This window comes from Uloborus diversus, chromosome 9, assembly GCF_026930045.1.
Source record: "Uloborus diversus isolate 005 chromosome 9, Udiv.v.3.1, whole genome shotgun sequence".
Taxonomy (NCBI): Eukaryota; Metazoa; Arthropoda; class Arachnida; order Araneae; family Uloboridae; genus Uloborus; species Uloborus diversus.
This window is the reverse complement of record NC_072739.1, coordinates 76,792,749-76,817,903: the sequence shown is the minus strand read 5'-3', so window position 1 is coordinate 76,817,903 and position 25,155 is coordinate 76,792,749. Positions and strand designations below refer to the sequence as shown.

Below are 25,155 nucleotides of genomic sequence, written 5' to 3'. Positions count from 1 at the left end.
AGATTTCAGTAAAATATTGTGAAAAATAAGGTTTCTATCAGCTATTGAGATAAGGTAGCATACAGCAAAAATGTCCCTTTGTGTATTGAGAAGAAATTATATTTTGCTCACGATCATTGATGCTGTGAAAAGAGTCATTGTAAAGTATGAGTTATATTGATAAGCATGTATTGTTTTAGGCAGAAAAAGGCAATGCTGAAGATACTTTCGATGTTCCTAATACAGAAGTATCCAGAAATGAATCATCAATAGCTAATGATACTTTGACTGATTACAACACTGAAGCATCTGAAAATGAATTATCTGTTTTGAATGAACCCTCAAAGGAAAGAGGTTTCAAAGCTAAATATTCTTCTCATGCCCGGTATTTAAAAGTAAGTTGATGTGTTTGTTTTGAAACTTAGTTTGATTTACAGGAGCGCAAAACTTTTCCTAGTTTTCTTAAGATCAAACTGTTTCATTCTACAGGAATGGACATGAGCATATTCATCATACTTTGTATTTGTTAGAGACAAAATAGCTGCTTGTGAATCAATTAGAAACGCAATATTGCGTTCGGGACTGTTTTTTAAATTATCAATAGCAAATGATATAGCCACTATCTCTCCATCAAAATTGTCAGAATGCTTCCCAACCACAATATTTCTGAGTATTTGGTAGAGTAGGGCTTTAAACCTGTCTGATGCTCTATTCACTAAACTACTCGCACTCCATACCATACATACTTGGGTATAAACGTATTTCCATGTTAGAGTTTCATTACTTTTAGAAGAAAAATAAAGGAAATTGTGAACAATTGTGAACCATTTCATAAGTCCAAAACCTACTCCGAAAGAGAAATGAACATTTTACCCCTGTTCTTTCCAAAATAAATTTTTCAAATAAAGGGAAAAAAATACAGTAAGCATTATGACTGGTGTTTTTTGTTTGTTGTCTTATATTTTGAATTAATGTCAATTAAATTTTTCTGTTTAATTTTTCCAACCTTATATTACAGTCGAGTCTCCATATATCGAACTTCCATGTATCAAAATTTTCTATATATCGAAATCCTAGCAAATTTCAATGTTCATTACATAGAAAAATTGTTTCTATATATCGAAAAAATCTCCATATACTAAAATTTTTTCGAGACATTCGTAGATTTTCTTTCCCTCATTAGACTGTTTGTCTCATGAAAAATAAAGGTTACGGGAGAAAATTATGTTTACTAAAGGTTGCTAAGAAACTCATAAGTAATCTGGGTTTGAGGGGTGTGCAGATAGGTCGTTGTTCCGTTCTGGAGTTCTTAAATTCCCTCAAGTTTATTTCAAATCTTAGTTGTAACCAGTAACACTGTAAAATCAGTTTCAAGTTATCCTTTTTGTCTGTTGATTATCATTCCTAGTCTTTTTAGCTTCAGTAAAAATCATTCAAGTTAAGTAGATTGATTTTTTACTTTTCTCTCGATTACATTGTCAATACGAAAATCCCCCTATGTTGCGAATCAAGTTGAACTGCCGAAGAATAAAGACGTATGAAGATCCAAAAATGTAATTTCTGTTAATTTTTCAGTTAACTTCCATTTAATCCGATGCTCGTATAAATTAGAAATTGGGTTTCGTGCATGAAAATTAGCTTTAATTTTAATGTTTTAGGAGATTTTTATGATAAAATAAGATCGTTTCTATATATCGAAATTTCTATATATCAAATTTTTTTCCGGCAATTTGCTACTTCGATATATGTAGGTCCGACTGCATTTTATTTTTTTCTATGAGCACATAATTTTAACATAATTAACTAAGCAGAAAATTCACTAAAAGATAATTTTGCATTTCTTCAGGATGTAGTGCAATTAAGGACTTTAATTAACAGTTAAACCGTATAAAATTATATTGTGTCAATTTCTATTTCTTTATTGTTTAGTTAAAAGTGTTGTTATAAAAACGGGAAAAGATCCAGGCAATCAAATTATTACAAGTGGTGTATACCAGGGGTCTCCAATTTTTTTGCTCAAAAGCCTCATTGTAAATTTTTGAAGGCAACGCAGATCAAGATTCCAACAATATTTCAATTCAGATGATTTAGGTAACACTAGCTCCCCATCATCCACGATTTTTTTTTTTTAGTAAGCACTTACTGTCTGTCTTTCACAAGAAAAGCTCCCGCCTATGAGTAAATGATGTAACTGCTATCTTTCCATCAAAATCGTCACAATGCTTCCAAACCAGACCTAACACTGAAATAACTTGAATATTCTCCAGCACCTGCGTTTTTTATTGCATCTTCAGCTGAACCATCTGTGTACACCAGTGATGTTCCAATCAATTTTTCTGAGGGTATACTCCTAGTAATCCATTATGCACAATTTGTGCATGTGATCATATACATTGTATATCATAATATGAAAATTTATGAAGCTTGAGGGTATGTGCTATATGTCTAAAAAATGTTTGAGAGTATACGGTGTATATGGAGTATACCTTTGGGAACACCACTGGTGTACACATAAAACCAATTTTCAGGTGGGTAACTGTTATGTATAGTAGCTAAAGCTATACTTTTTAACTCACTTTAGAAGACCTGCTGAATGGCTGTGGGAACATCATATGTGCCGTAAAGATCATGAACAGTCAAGAGAAAAAAAATTTGTATTTTTAATCTCTCACTTCTTGGTCTATAATAAGTTAAGAAGCTTTTTTTTCTGCTCAAGATTTTTTCAACAAGGTTTATGGCGCATCTCTGGCACCTTTGACTCAGAGGTTCTAACTCTGTCTGGAGCTCCATAGCAGTTATAGGCGTTGATTTAGCACCCCCCAATAATTAATCGCAACTTTTTTTTTTTTTTTGAAGCTTGCCCCAAACAGAATTTTTTAAAATTTGCCCTTGCCATTTCAAAAAAAAAACTTGATTTTGTACCAAAAATAAACCTACTTTTTAAATCAGTTTATATTTATGTAGCAAGTTGATCAATGTAAGCAAAAAAAGAAGTACTAATATTATTATGCAATTAAGTTAAGTCTTAACTAGTCATAAAATTATGACTTAGTGAAGTAGAGCTATTAATGACTACCTGGAACATTTTGATCACTGAAGTGCAATTATCTCAATACTTAGGATTTAAGTAAGATGTCCTAAAACTTGAGGGAAGATCTTAAATAACTATGAAAATTCTGAGAGATTAGGAAAATATTCTAAGTGCTTTGAGAAATTAATTCCAAAAACTGCTAGAATAATTCTTATTAGGAAGGAAAAATTCATTGTAAAGCATTAAGTGAAATTTATACTGTCTCCAGAAAACTATTTTTCTGAAGTAGGTTTGGCAAAGTATATATGCTCTTTTTTTTCTTTTCCGAGAAGTGTTTTGAATTAAAAATGGTGTCAGTCAAGTGAAAGTAGAAGGAGTTTTACTTTATATGCTTATTATTTTAGTCCTATGTCAGATCCGTGTTTTATTTCTTAAACTTTTATTAAGAGGCTTAGTCCTTGCTAATTATATTCTCAAAGATATCTAAAGCTTAGTTCAAAGTTTTAAATTTGAAGTTATTTAAAATTTTGTCAAATTATTGCACTTATAGAGAAGAAATTATTTTTTGATGCTAAATTATGTGCACTATTTAACAAATGTTCTTGTTAAATATTTAATCTAAAAAATAAAAAAAAAAAACTTCCTCACCAGATAAATGTTGTTACATGAATTTGCTATGCCAGCTGTGGGAAGTTTATATACTGCAAACAAGAATAATTTCTACTGCCAAGTTTGATTGATATTTATGATAGTTAGTAATTGTAAGTGTTAAGTTTTTTTATTTACTCTGTAATCTTTCGTAAATCTCTTTTTTTTTTCTTCTAGAAACGAAGAAGCATTAACAAGTGTCGACCAGAAACCTTGGTATCTCAAATGACACTATCAAAAACTTTGTGTTTCTGTTATTTAGGGCTAATTTATATTGAAGATCAGTTTACTCTGTCAGATGTTATCAGGTAAATCTTTATAAATTTAAAGTTGCATACTATTTATGGTAAACACACCCCCCGGTGGCTAGTGCTTCAATAGTGACCACTTCAAGGTTGATATTAAAAAAAATAGGATTCCAGGTTTCAAAATGGATTTAAAAGTGCATCAAACGTGCAGACAGTGTTACCTCCTGCATGTTTGAATCCAGTGGGAAACTTTGGAATCCTTTTTTTTTTTTTTTTTTTTCAAATATAAACCTTGAAACTACTGAAGCACTGGCCACAACCTGTGTGTTTACCTTAATTCTTGTTTTTCAATTTTAACACATAATTTTTGCTAATAGGTTTGCTAATGAAGGCAGAATTCCATACTTTAATGCAGCAGATTGTTTGCCATCAACGATGAAGTTACAGTATTTTGACTACATTTGTTTCACAAAGGTAAATAGTTTTTCTTCTGGTTTCTAAGTTTATATTCATTTTTGTAACATTAAAACGATGGGTTTTTTTTTTTTATGGATTGAAATCTAATATCACAGTCTCCAACTCTCAGTTTCTTTCAGAAAAAAGATTCTCCTAAGATTTGATACTTTTTCCCAGACTTGTGAATCAAATAGAATTATTTTACATTACAAGACCAGATTTTGAACAAAGTTCAAAATATTCCATGGAAAGGTTTTTTTTTTTTACTGGTAGATTTTGGAAAAGTTTCTTTTTATAAAATGATTATTTAGCAATTTTTTTTTATATATATAAAACTAATTTTGAGTGCAAACAGACTTTTTTTTTTTTCACTGAATTTAGTAATTTTTGAGAGAGCAAAATACTGTATGCAGAAAAAAAAGGCACTGCAGGTTAGATTCAATGTCTACCAGTTAATTTTGTGCATCCAATATCAATTGTCAGCTATATAGAGTCAAAAACATGTGTATTAGCCGTCAGGTCTTGTAGAATATACTAACAGTGCTGAATTTGTTCACATAGCCATGCAATTTCAGTATTTTTCATCCTACTTAGGTCACATATCTGACACGGACATGGAAAGTAATTTTGAATAAGCACTGGAGCAAAAGTTTCAATTAATTTTAATCCTTATAAGTTTTAAAACCTTTATGTGTGTAAAAATACATGTTGTACATATATATTCTTAATTTGAAAATTCTTCTACTTATTTTTTTGCCTACTCAAATTTTAACTGTTCAATCCATTGAAGTGAAAGGCTTTCTAATAGTCATTTTGCATTGTTTGTAGCTAGGTGCTACTTTCCGATATCTCTATATATGCCATGTATATGAGTAAATTATGATTAAAAAAAACTTAGAGAAATATTTACTTTAAAATGAACAAATGTAGCAATATATTAAGTCAAGTGGAGAATTAAATCAAATAGAATTTTTCGTTTTGGCATCAAGAACCCACAAAAAATTGTTTAAAAACACCACTTTGCTGCTTGCAGTTTTTATTTTAGTTTGTTGCTTGAAACTTCAGTTGCAATGTAGCAGGTGTGCATTTTTTTTTTAATGATACTTTTATTTCTGATAAGCTGATTCTTAATTTTAAAATGCTTTTTTTTTTTTTTTTTTTTTTTTTTTTTGATATTTTCTAATTTTAAATTATAAACTTCCATTTTATTGAACTAGATACAGTCATCCATCTCCACTTGGCAGTTTTATTTGTACGGTTTTTTCAAACATATTCATCAGCCTTTTGCAATGGAGTTAACTCTTTCTTTCCAAAGTAACATAATATTGTTTTTGAGGAAAGCAACTTTTTCTAAGGCTTAAGGAGTAGAATCAACTGAGAAGTGATGTGTGGTTGAAAATGATGAAAGACATGTCAAAAATCATCATCTGCTTCGTTTGGAGTTGGATAATATTACATTTAAGCTGCTATTTTAATTTTTCATTAAATAAATTGTTATAAACTTGAAAATAGAAATGTCAAAAAGTAAGCCTCCCTAATAGTGTACACCTCAAAGTCACAAACAAAAATTGTTTACATTGCTATCAATTATTCAGAGGTACTTCTGTGTATATAGATACTATAGTCTAGGTTTATGAGAAAGGAATTTTAATTTTCCAAATAGGGCGCTGTACTACTTTGCTCAAATAAATAATTTCAGTATGAAAGTGATATGTATGATTCAAACAAATCATTTGTTCGCAGTTAACATTCAAAGAAAAAATGTACAGTAATTGTGAAGCTCTTTTTACCCACCAGATTGTTGACCAACGAGGTTTTCACATAGTTGTGTTGGTAAATAAATTAAATGCTTAATTTTTCTTTGATTTTGGAACTGTTTCTTTGCCCTTTATTCGTAAAAGTGACACCTAGAGGCAAAATTTTGAACTACTTTTTTTTATACAAAAATCTTGCATGATATACAAAGGTTCATTCGATTCTGTTTTATATTTTTAACCACCCTGTATATGTATACTATACATACAACAGAGTGAATATATAGTTAAACTTCTATTTTTAAATTGCTGTGTAAAGGGCTGCAGTTTCGTGTTTATTAGCACTCATCAGCCCAGCATAGGAAGTAAATGAGCTGGAGGTGTAAAACCTCTTAAGGAAGCCAAGAGTGTCAAAACACTGGTAGCTAATATAGAATTAGCACTGACCAGAGGAGTGCTATAGAGTGGTAATTTACTGAATATAACTACTGGTCAGAATAATTTCATACATGAATGAAAGAAGGTGGAAATGGTATGTCATAAGTTCAGATCTTTCCCTTTTTGGGAAACGCCACATGCACTGAAAATGTGCTTGTCTTTTCTCTTTTTTTTTCTTGTCAAAAACTGAAGCTTCATATTTTATGAAATAAATAACCATATTTTAACGTAAGGTTTTGAAATGAGTTTTCTTGTACTTTCAATTCATATTCTTTTTTGAAATGTAAACTGAATGCACATTTTAGTTCTTTTTGTTGTTCATGTATATTTTTTATTACTTTTTTTTAGCATACTAGTCCAGATTTGTGCAAATTGTCAATGATGTGTGCAAAATTGGTCCAATTTCTTGATCTACCATCATTCAAAAATCGTTCTTTGTTACCTCTTGTTTGTCGTTATGTAAAAGATTTAAATCTTTCTAGTAAGTTAAGCTTCTTTTCATTTGTAGTTAGTAGGCATTAAGGGTCATTCCATAGAAATGTCAACCTCAACCTCAGAATTTTTTTTTTCCCCCAAAGCCTTAATTGTGACCTATCATTTCATTCAGCATACTTTCTAGTACATAAATCCAGTAACAGTTTACAAAAATTTCATTCGGTATTTTTCATCTGGCTTAAACGTGCGAGGTTGTAGAAAAGGCTTAGCATGTGCAAAAAACATGCGTCTACGTTTTCTTGTGTAATGTAAAATTTTTTGCAAATTTTTAAAAGAACTATGTTTATTCTAAATGATTAGATGTTGACCAATAAAATTGATGTTATTTTTGCATACATTATAAGATAAGTACTTTAATTAGTTTGGTTATTTCACTGAAAATATTTACGTTACGTTAGTCACGAAAATGTACTATTTTCTGCTTAAAAACTAAACCAGATGATTGAACCAAACAGCACTTTTTATTTTCTTACATCTGTATCATATCTTCTTAAAAAGTGCAAAATATTTATTTCAGTATCAGTAGATATAAATAATTAGTGTGACTAATGTAACATTTGAGCTGTGACTAACGTAACAGTTTGCATGTGACTAACGTAATATTTTTAAAATGACTGCTAATATTTAAACTTATTTAATTTAATGTACATTTTCATGGACAATTTTGAATATACATGCATTCTATATTGATTAAAAATATAAAGGGTGAAAAATACCAGTAAAATTACATTGTATAGACCTTCTGTTTACTTAAAAAAATACTTTTTTAAAGGTCTTTATAAAGATACTTCCAATTTAAAGAATTATTAAAAAAGAAAAAAGGTGAGTAGAGCAAATTGAGTACTCTGCTGAATGTGCATTCAACACAAGAATCCAAGCTTAAGAATTAAGTTAATAGAAATACAGTCTTAACAAAGAAGAACGTCTCTATTTTTTAGAAAATACATGTCCACCTATTATTAAAATGAAGTAATGGCTGCTCGTTGGAAAACATTTGAAGATGTTACATGATACAGTGACAATAAGCGCTGCTGCCATATATTTCAGAAAATGCAAGAATGATCATTTAGAAATTCAAACATTTGCGGTGATATCTGGAATTAAAATGCATTCTGCAAAAACGTTCGAATATTTTTTTTCAATATTACATTTTAATTCAAAAGCATGCACAACACTATTCGTTCGATGAATCAGTAAACCTTAAAAAATAATATGCCATTGAAAAGTACTGCGGAGTTTCTTATGACGATAACTAGTATATCGGCAGAATACTAGAATTCGGTGAAACTGTCAATTTGCATAAAGTTAATTTTTTTAAAGAGAGATATTTAGGATTTAATTAGCCCAAGAATGATGTTATTCAGTTTGTAAAAGCATTTTTTTTATTTGTTTATTTTTTTCGCACATTCAAATTGAGTTAATTGAACTGAATCCTTCCATTCAATTTCTTACACTATTATAGAAAAAAAAGTAAAGAAAGAACCATAATGCAACACAAAGAAGGTTCCTAAAAAGTGTAAAAGTAATATAAGAGCAAGAAATCAATTATAAAAAGTTTTTTTATATGCATTCATTGTTTGTTATTCGATGGTTACGTTAGTCACGTTACGTTAGTCACACGCAGTTTTTCGTAAAAGTACCATTAAGGGCCAAAAAAGATTCATCTGTAACAAATCTGTAATACATTTTTAAAAATAGATTGTTTACCTCTTACAAATATATCGGCCAATTTTAAATGCCTGCGTAAGTTTCAGAAAAATTTGCCTCGTAACATAAGCATTGTTTCTCCGGGTTGCAAAAATGTTACGTTAGTCACAATGCCTTTTTTGGTGAAAAAACAACTGCCAGCGCTTATTTTGCTTCAAATTCTTGGTGGAAATGAAAAATAGTCACCTTGTACATTTTAAATCTGCATATTAAACCAAAATACATTCATTTTTACTCCCGGTGTAAGTAGAAAGATTTTGAAAATCAGCTGCGAATGTTACGTTAGTCACTATGGAATGACCCTTAATTATATTTTACTGTTTTTCACCCCCGACACACAAAGGAAGGTGGTTATAAGTTTGACGTATCTGTGTATTTCTTTCTGTGGCACTCTAGCGCCTAAATGGATAGACTGATTTTCATTTTTTTTTTTTTTTTAATTCGAAAGGAGAGTTGATCAAGAGTGTTCTTAACTAGGTTGTGTCTTCAGATGACATTAATCAAAAGATATTGATTTAAGACCTATAAAAGGTTTTTCACGATTTTTGCTGTGAAAAAATATTTAAAATTTTAAAAATTTAGTACCAAAATAAAGATTTTTTTTTGTGTGTGTCTGATAGAATGTGTTTGGAACTACTATGTTACATAGAATTCAAAATATAACGCTTTTTTAAAGCAGATTTTAAATATGGCTTAATCTTTATTCACTCAATTGGTAACTAAATTCATTGTTGGACAACAAGGAAAGAAAACGTAATGATTTAAACTGCATATCTGTTGCTAGTTTATATTTGTTAACAAATAAAATACTTGTAATTGATTTGTAATGGTATAAGGGGCTTATAAAAGGATTTTCATATTTTCCTCTTGATTCCACATTTGCGACCTAGTCCGGGCTTTTTTAAATTTTAATTTTAGTTACTTGTTACTATCACCATCAAATTTAAGTAATTGAAATGTGGATTTTTTTTAAGTGTTTATAATGTCAATATCATAACAAAAGACCAGTTTATTGTCGATACTGGAGCACTAGAAAAAATTACAACTGAAACTGTATGGAGTGTTGGTATCTCAGAGATTATATGTCCGTTGTTGCTGAGATAACACTTATAGCTCAACAAAATTTTCAGCCATTATTTTTAATTATTTTATTAACTTTAAAATGTTTGTGTTGAAACTGAATATTTTAACACTTATACTAAAACTACTCAAAGCCAAATCTCTTCAGAGTTACAGGTTCTTCTTTCAGGAAAACAACTGTTGCTCAGTCAGTATTTCAAAGTGAATAAAAATAACTGTGTGGTGTGCGAAAACTTTTTTGAGTCAGAAAGGAAAGTAAAACAATGATGTATTCATTATTTCAAAGTTTAGTTCTTATCTTATTTCTAACACTGGTAGAACTTGCAGTGTCTAGCCTAGCGCAGTCTTACCTAGAGGGAACCTTTACCCCTTCATGCCCAGGGAAGTTAGCTTCAGACTTTGCCACTGGAACCCAGTCTAGTGTTTGCAATTTTAAATTGAGGCAACCCTGCTTTCTAATCATTGACAATTTACATAATTAAATTTGATTACGTTAATTAGTTCAGTTTTTTTTTTTTTTTTTTTTTTTTTTGTGTGTGTGATTATGGTACATTAGTGTTATTATTGAATATGTTTGATATTAAATAATATTTACAGAATCTTTTTGATGTGTCAATTTAACAGTTTTTGATTAATACCAAACAAAAACCCTTAGAGTGCTCATGGTACCTTTTAAGCAACCACCAAATTTATCATTGTGTCATTTCAGTGCAAAAAATTCCAAAGCCCAGTGGAGTAAAGAGTTTTTTTGTATGCTTCAACATGGATAATACATTTTTGCAATTGAAATATTAGTTGAAAAGTTTTAAAAAATCATCTCTTTGTCTAGAATTGATTTATTTAATTCATAACTTAATTTGATTTTTTTTAAAAATTTATTTAAACTAATTTTATTTTTGAACAACATTTACAGTATAACTTCAGTTTAACAATACCCAATTTATCCGTTTCCTCAATTTTAAGATATATTTCACTGGTCCGGGTTTGACTGCATTGAATGTCTATGCTCCTCAATTTAACAATTTCCTTGATTTAACGTTAACTTTTTCCTGTTCCTTGACAATCGTTAAGTCGAGGTTATACTGTATGACTTTTTTATACAGTTTAAAGCAGCTAAATTGTTTGTGCATGTTCTTTAAAAATATCTCATACCGTCCCCATGTTCATTGTCATTCTCCATGTTGATTTTTATTACTGATAAAGGAAAAATCTTTTGTAGTGAATTGTTTAATAAATGCTTTAAATAAATTTTAACACATTTTTTGTGTTTCAACTATGTGTAAGAGAAGATGGGATAAGATGAAAAATTAAGCTCCAAGTTTTTTTCCCCTCAATGTAAGATTTGCATTGAAAACCTGAAACTTTAACCTATGACTTCTTTAAATCATTATGATCAACAAAAGAAATTGAAACTGACTTTCCCTGTTTCAATTATGAAAAATATGTCTCTAAGGAAAAATGTTGTTTAAAAATACAAACAATTGATTAGGTGAAGCAAAAAATTTTTAGAACAAGATTAATCAATATACTTTATACACAAAAATCGACTTGTGTGATTACGACTAATCCTGTTCTTTAATTATTTTTAATACTCCTTGTTTTATTTATTTACTTATTCACCTGCTCTCTTTGAGGATAATGTTTTGTCTTTTCACTCTTCCTTGTAGTTTTAATTTAACAATCTTTTTTTTTTTTTTTTTAAAGTTCATTCAACTGGAAGTTGGTTGAGAAATATAGGGAGAAGGTAGCTTATTCAACTCAGGATCAAAAAATGCTTAGGTAGATGTTTTTATCTGTAAGAGAATTGTAGAAATACCAAATTTTTCCACTATCTTACCCGATTTGTCATCTTACTTTTTTTTTTTTGCCCTTTACATATTATTACTATATGTATTAGGTTTTTACAAATCATATTTAATGTAAATGTATATTACATCAGGCATCTGGATGAGGTATTTGAGACTGTCTTGTGTTTATTTATTTATTTATTTATTTTTATTTATTTATTTTTTTTCTAGATGATTTGATTCCTGTTGTGAAAAATCTGCTTGCTAAATTTTCTGAAAATCATGATGAGTGGTATAAAAAACCTCCAAGTATGAGATCAAAATGTTTCTCAATACCTGTATATGAAAACAGAGCATTAGCTTTCATCATAATTGCTTTGAAAATGTTATTCGTTCTTGATGGAAACTTTGAAAAGTGAGTTTTTTTTCCTATTTGGTAATGTATATATTTACAGGTTATCAAATCTTATTTTGAGCTGTCCATGAATGATGTCACACATTTTCTCAACATTTGTGACCCCCCCCCCCCTTTGTTACAAAGTATCACATTCATTTTCCCATCCCTTCCTCTTTTCACATGTGGCGCTATTTTTCATAAACATATTGTTGTAAAAATGTGTAAAATGTCTCACTTCTTGTTACTACTTCCCACCCCCTGTCACAATTCCACAAAGCCCCCTCCTTCCTCACAGCACGACATTGTTTGTGGACCACCCCTTATATCAAAACAGTTCTATAATTTTACAACCAATTTTATTTTTATGACTACACTCCTAAATGTAATAGTTCGCCTCAAATAAAAATGTGATGTTCAACAGATATAGATGCTGAAATCAAAAATTTAGGAATTGATTACCTGAAGGAACAATGGATGTTTCGACTTGGAACTGATGGTGCTGCAAGTATGAATGGGAGGGAGAATTAAATAGCTGCAATAGTGAAAAAAAGCATACCTAGTGTCATCTCTCCACCATTGCATTGACCAGATACTAAATTTTAGTGTCATAAGCTCTATTGTAAAAAAATTGTCATTTATCTTGAAGGAATGAGTACAGTTCTCTTGGCCTAAAGAAAACTTAGAAGGTTTTGGTGAAACAGAAATTACAGTTTTTGCCAACCACGTCCGAAAAATCATATTTTCTCCCACAATGGAATTCCAAGCAGGAATAAATTAGAAGACATTGTTAAAAAAATGGTATGAATTTAAAGTGCTAGAACAAGACTTGAAGATTTGCTTCAGAATAATACACTTGTCAACCAAAAATATTTCCTCATTTTAACCACTTATTTGAAATCCTTGCAGTTCTTCCAACCTCAACAGAATCATGTGAAGGAAACTTTAGTCACATGAATTTAATTATAACAGACATTCAACAATCTCTGGAAGCATCAACATTAAATGAATTTATGATGATTTATCTGAATGTTTCTTCACTCAAGGTTCGCACGGGTCATGGAAATCCTGGAAAGTCATGGAAAAAAAATAAACAAATTTCAGACCTGGAAAAGTCATGGAAAATTAATATTTTCATTAAAAGTCATGGAAGTTTATTTAAAGTCATGAAAAATTGTCTTGAATAGTAAGAAAGTATCTATCTAACAGAGCACTAGAAATATTGAGTGGTTTAGTAATATTGCATATAACTTAAACAATCTCGGAAACAAGTCCGAGTTCTGGAATCCAATATCATCCACTTCTGTAACAGCTGTTCGCCTGTTTTTGTAATGTGATTTTACTACTAGGACATCACTAATTTTGAATTCACCATTATTTTCTGCACTTTTTATATTTTATATTCTGTAGTAGTGGACTTGCACTTCCTTGATTTTGCCACGCCCCCTCAAAAAGTGTAATTTAATTGCACCCGAGTTTGTTTCAATTACTTGTAAAAAATTCATTATTAAATGTACCAGAGTTTATCTCAATATGTTGAAGGCTTTAGAAAGTAAAGATTTTAGTCAGGTAATAGAACATAAAAATAGGGGAATTCTAATACTCTAAAACAGTGGTGCCCAACATACAGCTCATAAAACTGATCCCTTTGTGGCCACTGAAATATCTGATTTAGAAAAGTGAAAAAACTGAAAAACGTGGCTTTACTTTAATGAACGAATATAGTATATTGTTCAGTTACATTGGTGAGTAGATGCACTATTGACACCAAAGGGCAATATTTTTACCAAATAAATTTATTATTGGTAACTTAGTAATGACCCATTCAATTTTTGTCCCATTCATTACTATTCTGCCCTATTTATTAAATATTTGTTAGACATTTAAACATCAGTGTATTGCATTTTTACTTTACTTGAATTGATATGGTGAAGACAAATAAGAATAATTTATTAGTTTCTGCAGTGCACTGATATTTTTTCAGTCACAAGTAAGTGCTCTCCAATGAGTAACCTGCAATGAGGTAGTTGCACTCACATAAAAGTTTTTCGAAAGCCCGTTCCCGAAAATTGGCAAGTTTGGCATTTAATATTCCTGTTCTCTTCGTGTAGCAAGGTGATGAAAATTTTTTATGAAGTCATGAAAAAGTCTTGGAAAAGTCATGGAAATTTTTTATCCAAATTGAGTATGAACCCTGTCACTTCAAGACTATAAACCACAAACAGATATTGACAAATGTTTTTTTAGATCTACTAAATCCAGGCATATGCTAGAACTAATAACCAAAAAAAACAGCAAACAAATGAGTGAATGAAAATTAATACAAACTCAAAACCTATTTTCATCCAAATCTCTTGTTTTGTACTTTTTTTTTCATTCTCTATGCATCTTTTTCCTGTCAAGATATATTGTCTCAAGTATTTAAAATTTAAATACAGTATACTCTGATTATCCGTGAAATAGGTTGTATAATAACTGGTTAATTAAACCCCCCCCTCCCGTAATAAATTATAATAATAGGTAAAAAACTATACTTAGTATATATAATAGCTAAAAAACATTAATTACACTCACACATACATTTAAATTATTACCAAAAACATTGCTACGTTGCATAGAATAACATTGAATATAAAAATACATGTAATATCTATATGCAAACCATTAAAACTCATAAGTTTTAAAAAAAGTTTGAAAACTCCTGCAGATAATCAGAACTGCAGACATAGTCAATGCTTTTTAGAACAACCTCCTGTTGGTGTGACCCTTCCATTATAAAAACCGATGCATGAAGTCTTGTTTGCTTTTCCATGAATGTAATGTTACATTAGAATGTTCAAATTGAACTGTTCATTCCAATATAGCCTCCAAAATTAACTTTTTTTTTATATATGTATATACAGGGTTCGTACGCTCCTTAAAAACTCCTTATAAACTCCTGCTTTTTAGGAAAAATAGATAAGGGCCCTTAAAACTCCTGACTTTTGCAAAAATCTCCTTATGAACTCCTTATTTTTGATTCTACAAATCCTTGGTCTTAAAATTTTGACCCAAAGACTATGATAAGTGATGTTCCCAAATCAAAAAAATGTATGAAGCAAGTTTTGTTAAGGCTTACTAAATTAAACCAAGTTTTAGAGAAAGATGGTGATGATATTTTAAAGGAGTATAGTTCCTTTTTGGAAGATATTGTTAAAAAAAATAAGTTTGATTTTGAAAACTTCAACTATAAAGTTGATTCAGTAGACACATTTTTTTACCAGTACTTCAAGTGTGGAGAATTTTCCAAACTATGGGACATTTTCAAAATGCTTATGATATTTTCACATGGACAGGCATCAGTTGAAAGAGGCTTCTCTGTAAATAAAGCTATAGAAGTGGAAAATTTAAAAGATAATTCTTTTATTTCTCAACGAATAATTTGTGAAAAGATCAGAATTGCTGGGAGTATTTTTGACGTTAAAATCACTAATGAAATGAGAGTATCTGTGTCATCAGCACGTGCAAAATATATGCTATACTTAGAGCAACAAAAAATAGAGAAAGAAACAGACAATTTGAAAAGAAAGAGAATCTCATTAAAAGAGGAAATAGAATACTTACAGAAGAAAAGAGCTTGTTTGGAAAAAGATGTGAACGAGTATGAAATTGAAGCTGATGATCTTTCGGCAAAGGCTGAGGCAGAAAAAAATATAAATTTATTCATCAAATCCAATAATTTAAGAAGAAGCATTAAAGAGAAGAAAATTGATATTGCTGAAATAAATGTACAAATAGAAGAGAAGGAAAATGATGTGCAAAAATGTTCCAGTAATGCAGCCTAGGAACTTCACAGGTTATTTCAGTTATTATTATTGGAGTTTTATTGTGTTAGATTCTCATATGTTATGTTGGTTTGGCAGCTTTTGTATACATAACGTATTATATGCATGATGTAATAATTTTTCACTTGCTCTCATTTTATTGTTTGCTAGATGTCTAATAGTTTCTTGTCAGTTTAAAAAGAATATAATCTATATTTTTTCTTTTGACTTACTTGGGATTGTTAATTATCAAATAGCATAGTGTAAAATTATGTACCTAACACTTGATAGGTTTAATATTAGTAATGTTTTTATAAAAGTTCTTTGATAAAAGGTTGCTGTGAAGGTTCTGTTGGAGGAATTTTAATAAACAAAAACTGGAGATATTTGTTTTAATTTTTGCTCTTTGTAACGTTCTAATGATACATTGGCCTTCTTTAAGATTTTTTAAAATCAACAGTAAAACCCCTCTAATGCAGATACTTACTCTGGATATTTTTTTTTTTTGTCCGTAATGGAGGGGTGTGCACAGGACAGGGGTTTAATAACGTTGTTTGCCTTGCAATAGAGAAATGAAAAATCGTCAGCATAAGAGAGGTGTCTGTTAGAAGGGGTTTTACTGTAATTTCTTTAACAACCTTACCTTAGTATATTTATACATGCAATGTGTTGCTTAAATGCAAAAGATGAACAAAGGTTTGCACATTCTTTCCGAAGTATGAATTTTAAAAATAACGACATTTAGACAAAAACCAACCTCCTTAAAAATTGAAATAAAACTCCTTCAAAACTCCTTATTTTTTATTTGTAATTTTGAGTATGAACCCTGATATATATATTTTTTTTTTTTTTTTTGAGCAATCACAATTGCTTATTGTTCTCATTTGACAGTCCTTGACATTGTGGTTCCTTTTTCAGCTTGGACCAGCAGCACCACCACCCACCGGCACGGCTGCTCTGTTCCTGAGCACTGTCCCCCGGAATCCACATTTTGCTGGGTGGTGGCGTCCATGTCCTACACATGCATGCTCATACACCCTCGCCTACACGCGCGCGCCTTTACACACATACACAGGCCTACGTGCACACACTTAAGCCTGCACACACACAACTATACACACATAACCACCCAGGAGGAGGGACATGCTTGGGGGGGAGGCATTTCTAGAAACGATAACTCTAATGAGTAGGGTCTTGTCGCAACTCTTGATTGTGAAAAACATAATTTGAATTCAAAGTTTCAGAATTCAAATTAGAGTTGATTGGAGGAAGAGGGTCACAGGTTTTTTTTTTTTGTGATTCTTATAATTTTCTATTTGCAAACTTATGTTTAAAAATTTATGTTTTTAAAGATTGAATATTTTGACTGAAAGAAGGGTTTTAATTATGAAAGGTTCAAAGAGTTATTGAAAATTGCATGCAAATGATAGACGGTGTGAAGTTTTTTATCTTAATGAGAAAAGAAATTACATTTTTGAAAAAATCTTAACCAAGGCAGAAGCAACCATGATCTCTAATTTATTTTAAATTGAAAAAAAAAAAAAAAAAAAAACCTGTAAATTAAATTATTTTTGGAGTACATTTCGTTAAATGTATTTGGTTAAACTAAAAGTAAGCAATTTCATTCTTTTTAATGATCCATCAGAGGATCATTTATTCTTTTGATATATTCATTCTGTTCGTTCGTTTAAACGTCATCGTTCATTTTAAAATGTTGCAGGTGATCTCTCTGTACGACATACTCACATACAGTTGAAATGTTTCATTAGTTCAGTAATATTTTTTGAAAGAAAAATAATTAAGATAATCTAAAGGTAAGGAAATATGCCTGTAAAAAATGAATTAAGAAAACTTTATTCAGGTTTAGATGCATAAAGCAATTATAGTTCACTTTGTAAGATACTATTTCTCAATTGCCGAATGTTAAGATATGTTTTCCATTCAAAGAATCACAGGTTCCATTTCAGCATGTCAGAATATTAAGCTATTAAATTTTACCAACTACAGCATTGTTTCTGTGTTTCATTATAGTATTACCAATAGACCATGTATAACGAAAAAAGTAACAAGAAATATATTGGTAGCTCAGCTGGAGTACCGAATAACTTAATTTTAAAAGAAACTCACCTGAAAAAAGAATTATTAAATAAAAACAAAAAATCCAACTGCATACAAACCAAAAAAACTAAAAAGAAAAAGATATAAGCTCAGTAGTTAAGAATGTTATTAAGTACTACTGAATAACTACACCATTGGAAAAGTTTTATAATCAATACACACATAAGACAAATCATAAATTTAAAAGCAGAATAGAAGAATCAACAGTCGAGGCCCATTTCTTTTTGACCAATCGAGGATCCCGTAAAATTTGAATGGGCCTTGACTGTTGATCCTGCTTTTGAATTTATGATTTGTCTTATGTGTGTATCAATTATAAAACTATTCCAATGGTGTAATTATTCAGTAGTAGTTACTAGGCTTTTCATTTTAGTGTTTTTGGTTTTTATGCATTTGGGGTTTTTTATTTAATTATTTTTAATTTTACACTTTAAGTTAATTTTCATTGACTTAGTTATTATGGTCATAACACGGTAAATTTTGTAATATTGTCATTTCATTGAGAGAGTTCATATCATGAGGATTGTTAAGTATCTTGCAGTGATCTAAACTACTGATTATTAGTCACTCTAGGGACCTACTCAGCTTAAAGCTACATATGCTTGACCTTGAGCAAAAATGCCCGAACTTAAGTCAACCACAGCTACATAAACAACCTGTATAACTCATGATGATGCAAGCTCAGAAACGTTGTCAGTCAAATCTTTCTCGCAAAACTGAAAAAGCCCGTCAAAAAAGTACACGACGCCAAACTCAGTCCCCCGACTCACGACAAAAACAATTAACCTATTAAAGATCAAAATCAAATTAGTAGACTGATAAACAAAAAATTCAGGCAGCAAAATAGCTTGCAAACTGACAATGTGGCGGCTGGTTGTTGATATGGTGAATTTTGATTACTGTCATGTGTTTAGTGACAATCCCAAAGTTAAGACAAATCGATTGACGTAACAATCATCAAAATTGGCCGGGGTGCTTAGCCTCTACAATGCCACATAGGAACAAACATGCATAGACTCATAAACACATTACCCTCCTTTGCGCCGCGCATGCTCAGTTGGGTAAAAGTATTAGGGGGGTTAAAAATTGTTCCAGAGTATCGATGAGAACAGAAAAAAAAACACTTTTTTTAAATGAGGAAAAAAAATTAGACAGTAATAATCAGTAAAAAATAGAGTCAAATCAATATAGATCATAGTTGATAGGGATGTTATGTAAGACAAAAGGTTTGCCAGAAAAGTGTTAAAAGGTATTTTTAGAAACAATTTTGGCGACAGAAAGCCTGAGAAAGATTTTAGCAGTTGTGTGGGACAGGAAGTGGAATGTCTAAACCTTTTGTTAGTTGCCCAAACAAGTTACTCAAAACATTACAATGGAATATCGCAAATGAACTGCAACGATTAAAAAAAAAGATGAATAAAGTAAGAAGTAAAAAGGTTTGAATGAATATATTGTATTGCACTGAGAAAAAGGAAATTTGAGATTCCTTGAGTTAAAAATGTGATGATGAATGTAATTTTTTTTAAGCAATTTTTTTCACAAGTGCATTAATACAATGTTCCAAACTGCTCACCATTCAAAAGAACAGCAGTTCACTTTTTAGGTGAACGAATGGATCCGTTCATTTTAAGGATTCATTCTTTTTGAGCCGTTCGTTCATGAACGACACATCCCTAGTCTAAACGTAATATAGTATTCAATTGTAAAAATTTAAGCAATTTTTTTTTTGAATCATTTATTATTTTATTTATTTCATGATTCTTTTTTAAAATGAAGTATTACTTGTAAAAGTTTTACCAGTATTTTTAAACAGGACTAAACAACATGCAATATCTAGTACATTTACCTTGTGGTGACCTCTCGTTATAGTAACCAATTTTGTTTGGACAAAAAGGTTCATTATAGTGAACGTCTAACACATGAAGCTATGTTTTTGTAATAACTACTGCACAATGTCTACATGATTTGCACTTCTTATCATTTGCTTTTCCAAAAAAAAAAAAATGCTTTAGACATTAGATGCATTTAATACTTACTTTTAATTTTCAAAGTTCAATTTCTTTAGCTACTTCTTTATTATTTTTTGCATTTTTTAGTGCATTTGCCTAATTGTCCACTGATGCTTTGTTGATCTGGTACTTAATACTTTGAGATTTTCTCCCTGACAAGCTCAATCTCAAAGCAGCTGTCTCTTTTATTTCACTCTTTTAGTTTTATGAACTCCTGTGCTCTAGCAATTATTTATTTAAGGTTTTCTGTATGTTTTGTGACTTAAATTTTTGTTTTGTTTTTACCACTACTTAGACCCAAAAGATTCAGGAATTACTTTTTAAAGCTACAGTGGCTCCCAAAAGTCTTCGTACACCTACGACTTTCAACGAAATAGACCCCAAATCATTGGTTAGAATTAATATTTCGGGATAGGTATTTAATTATAAGATCTATGATCAATGTTTAACAAAATTGCATGAAAAGTTTTTAAAAAATATTAAAACTTAATTTTTTAAAAATCAAAAACCGAAAGGTGCCGGAAATTTTATCTCACAAAAGTCTTCGTACACTTTATAAAATGTCTATATATTATTGAATAATCTAACTTTTGATTAAGTTACTAATTAGTAGAATATCATACAGTATTCATAACACCTTCTAAACGTCTGGGAATAGATTTCATTCTTTTTCTTTCTTTTTTTAGCGTAATTTCTGAGTAACTGTTCTACCACACTTCGAGTATTACTATTTCTAGCTCTATTTTCGTTTTAAAGCCCTATTTTCGTAATCTAGCCTCCAGATATCTCTAAATACGTTACATTAAGTTAAAATCTGGAGATTGAGGGGGTATTTTCTAAACTTTAGGACAATTTTCGAGGCACTAGATGCAAACGTTGAAAACCATGTGCTTTTTATCGTTATTTTGATAAAAACAAAGTTGTTTCCAATAACCAAATTTTTGGCTTAGAGTTCAAAATTGGTTTTTAAAATTTTTAAAGGAACAGCATGATTCATTATTTCATCAAAAAATTACAAACTACCAAGTCCTGATGCTGATATGCACCCTCACACTAAAACACCTTCACCGTCCCGATTAACTGATCCAACTAAGTTCTTCAGATTAAGTTCCTAATTTTTTCTTCTACTTACAGTTATACAACAATTTAACCAAAAATGTTAAATTAATTTTTATCTGTAAGTAAGACATGATTCTAAACTGTTTTTAGCTTATTTATCGCTGATTTTGGGACGAAAAGCGTAAGCTTTCTGTTTTTCGCACGACCAAGAAAATTTCTGCGGGAAAAGGCCCCATTTAATCCAGCTAATCAAAAAACTTGGCGAACAATTTTAGGTAAAAATTAATAGTAAAATGTTTCATTTAACTCTGCAGTAACTTTTACAGTACTCAAATGTGTATTTTTGATAAATTTTGTGTATTTTGATAATTTAAAGTTATTTAAATGATAACTTTAAATCTACGATCACGTTTTGTCAACTTTGCCGGTTGACCTTTTCTTACCTTGTTTTCGGTCCGATTCCTTTCTTTAAAGCATTTTATCAAGCACTTTACTATACAAACAAATAAATTAACTAATTTAGAGTCATTTCAAACCAATTTACCACTACTGTGGGAAAAAAATTCAAATTTTGAATGGCGTTTGCGGTTTTTTACGAATATCAGCCATTTTACAGTAATAAGCAATATATTAAGGAATAAATAAACAAAAAATTAAAGTCAAATGACTTATAAGGTTCTACACATTGCATAAATATTAATAAAACGGCATATGATAATTTTAATCATGAATTTATTCGAAAACATTTGAGTGTACGATGACTTTTGTGGCATGTTATTTCTCTGTCTCTTCGTTTTCTGATCTATTTCAAAAAGAAGATCCGTCAATATTTTGAAAAAAAACCAATGGGTTATATTTAGAATGACATAGGAATGATGTGAAAAAATATTGGACTTTATATTTGAATTCAGTTTTGAGTTATTTTGGTTTTACTAAAAAATTTCAAAGTGTACGAACACTTTTGGGAGCCACTGTATATATTTTCGATTTTTTTTTTACCAAAGCTTGCCGTCATGAAAAAGGAAGCAGTATCAAAACAACTCGAGCAAAAACAATCATTACCAATGAATAGTACGGAATTAACCCTTAACATATAAATCAACCTTTGTAAGTTGACCACCTGTTTAAATTGACCACTGAAGTATTGCACCGCAAGTGGTCAACTTACATAGGTTTAACTGTATGTTGATTTGAATATTGAACTTTTTTTTTCAGGGAACATAGTAATGTCATGATGAAAATCAATGCATTAAACCAAGGTAAGTAAATGAAACAAAACAATTTTTTCTTGTGCCATTAATTATTTTTTATAAACATTTTTACATTCTTCCCCATCATTTTTAATTTGAATAGTACAACTTCTGGTGTGCATTTGCTTAAACAAGTTTGCATCTGGATAAAATTAGGCAATTCTGGAAAATTCATGGGTTACTTAAACGCAAGGATTAATTCCAAAAGCCTTTCTCAAAGTTTGACAAAAATGAGTTATTTTAACTATGAAATATAGCCAATTTATAATAATAGCTCAAAAGATGTTTTGCTCAAAAAATATTTTTTTGTGCAATGGCAAAAACAATGTTTTTTTTTTTTTTTTGGTAATTGTTGAAAATTAGTTATGATAATAAATCAACAAATATGGCAGTGAAACTTGAAAAAAGGGATTTTTTTTTAAACTGCATATGCAGGTATGTTAAATGTTGTTAGCATTTATAAGATTTGATTTACTTATTTATTGTCGAATCAGCATACATTTTTTACACCGTGTGACTTTTCCAAGTGGGCAACGATGTTATGTTTTTAGCATAAATGAAGTAGATGCTGATTTTCACGCTTTTTAGCCTACTTTCCCAGTAAAAGTCAGAAAAAGAAGAAAAAAGCATGAAAGAAGGCTTAATGCATCTTAAAAATATCCCGAAAAACAAAAAAAAATTCAAAAATAAATAAAATAATTAAATAAATATCGAAAAATTAAAAATTGGAAAGTAGGGTATTGAGATGGGGAAAAATGTCTGTCGGTCTGTCTGTCTGTCTGTCTGTCTGTCTGTCGGTCTGTCTGTCTGTCCCCCCCTAATAACTTTTGAATGAATAGTCCGATTGGAACAAACTTTTTTTTGTTCGAAAGATCTCGGCAAGGACACCTCATTCCCATATTTCGCTTTTTGGTTTGAACTATTTTTTGTTCAATTTTGAACAGTTCAAAAAAACTTAACATTAGCTCCTACGGGGAAATTCAAGGCAATTCCGAACTGTGAGGCGAATTTGCTTCAAACAAACTTTGTAGGAAAAAGCTTTTGATGAAAAACTTGTATATAAAATATCTTTTTGATTTGAACAATTTTCTGTTCAATTTTGAACAGTTCAAATCCCTTAACATTAGCGCCTACGGGGAAACTGAAAGTCAATGTAGATTCCGCACTTGAAGGCGGATTTACTTCAAACAAATTTTGTTGGAAATAGCTCTTGACGCCGAACTCCAGACTCTGACTCCGAGAATTTAGGGGCACCTAAATCCGAATCCGAACTCCTGTGCCCGACAGTTAATCGGACTCCGACTCCCCGACTTCGACTATGACTTCCTAGCTTTGGCAAAAATTTATACACGGACAAATGACCGACTCCGATTCTCGGATATTCGACTCCGACTCCTTCATCCCAAAATTAGATTGACTCCGACTCCGACGCTATGGTTTTAACTGTGAAATAATTATTGTTGATGTGATTTGTTTTTATTTTAACGCTAAAGTTCTTATTTAGGTATTCAGTTTTCGGTGAATAAACTCGAAGTCATTTATGTTTCTACATAAAGATACGCGCAGACGATTTTTTTTTTTTTTTTTTGACAATAAAAAGTATTTCTTTACGTTGACATTTTATTGTTTTTATTTATCTTGATAAGTGCATTAATTCATTTAAAAAATTATTTTTGGCAACAGGGAAAAAGAAACGATTTTTTTTTTTTTTTTTTGATAGGATGTATTTATTTTAATGAGCTTATTAATTTTTATTATTTTTTTTTCGTTTTGAAAGCTGTTGAAGAATTTTTTTTTTAATGGAAAAAAGTGTATTAGCTGCTTTGTTTAAAAGTTGCTGCTATTTTATTTGTTCGTTTTGTTTTTTTTTTTTTTTTTGTTTTGTTTTTCTTTTTTTTACGCATCTAATTTTTTTAGATGAGTGAGGAATATTTTATTCCTAGAAAGTAGCTTAAAATATTGGAAAAATATGTTTGAAACAATTTGCGATTTTAGCTATTTTGAGAACATTGATCAGGTACTAGAAAGTAGTATGGGTATACGGGAAAGTAGGCTCGTCTAGTTCTAGACAGAACTTCTTGTTTAAAGTTAGTTATTTTTCCGGACAAAATGTCAAACATATCTGTCATCTATGCTATTATTATTCTTAATCTTTAAGCATTTCAATAAAACCACTTGGAAAACATATTATATTGCATGTCCTTTTGATATATCACGTATTTATAGCTGCTAACTCTCCCTATTCATTTGGGAGACTTCCGAATTTTAATCCCCTAGTGAAGTAAATATCTCTTGAACTTTTATCAAAACAACAGAAATCCCCCCCTCCCCCAAAAAAGGGGATTTTATTTTAATAATTAAAATTTCTGAAAAAAATCCTTACAATAAAACATTTGCTAATATTTAAAAAATAAAATTAAAAAAACCTTTTTATGCAAGAGTATAAAATTTGTATGTATCTGATCATTTTTGAAGCATGTTTATTTAATTTTCTTCTTTCTAATAATTTTTTCGCCGAAAAATCTGGTAAAAAATTCCCAATTTTTCTATGAACTTCCTAAATTTAAACTTGCTCCAAGGAATGTTCATTTTCTCCAATAGGAGAAAAAAAAAACATTTGAAACATTTTTTCCTCAAACCTGAAAGGTCTTTTTAAGCTTGAAGAAATTAAAATGAGTTTTCTAAATTTTGGGTCTCCTACAACCCTTTTAAGAACTTGCATATGAAAATCTTTTTTACGCTTAAACATTAGTCAGCAAATTTATTCATGCGAAGTTTCCCTAATTTTATGCATAAGTGTCCCTAAATTTCATCTTTCAATGTTGCCAGTTCTATTCATAATTCCTTATCTTGTCCTTTTATGAATTAGGTTATTAGATTCTTAACTGTTGCTCATTTG

At 30.2% G+C, this 25,155-nt stretch overlaps 1 protein-coding gene across 1 annotated transcript in view; it reads left to right on the top strand.

The window, feature by feature from the left end:
* The window catches only part of LOC129230326 (uncharacterized), a 54,704-nt gene that overhangs the window by 14,399 nt on the left and 15,150 nt on the right, over positions 1 to 25,155 (top strand). The window contains exons 2-7 of the mRNA XM_054864724.1: positions 180 to 374; positions 3,836 to 3,966; positions 4,284 to 4,380; positions 6,903 to 7,035; positions 11,855 to 12,038; positions 22,222 to 22,265. Of these exons, the coding sequence (XP_054720699.1) occupies positions 180 to 374; positions 3,836 to 3,966; positions 4,284 to 4,380; positions 6,903 to 7,035; positions 11,855 to 12,038; positions 22,222 to 22,265 (784 nt within the window). The remainder of the gene's footprint in view (positions 1 to 179; positions 375 to 3,835; positions 3,967 to 4,283; positions 4,381 to 6,902; positions 7,036 to 11,854; positions 12,039 to 22,221; positions 22,266 to 25,155) is intronic.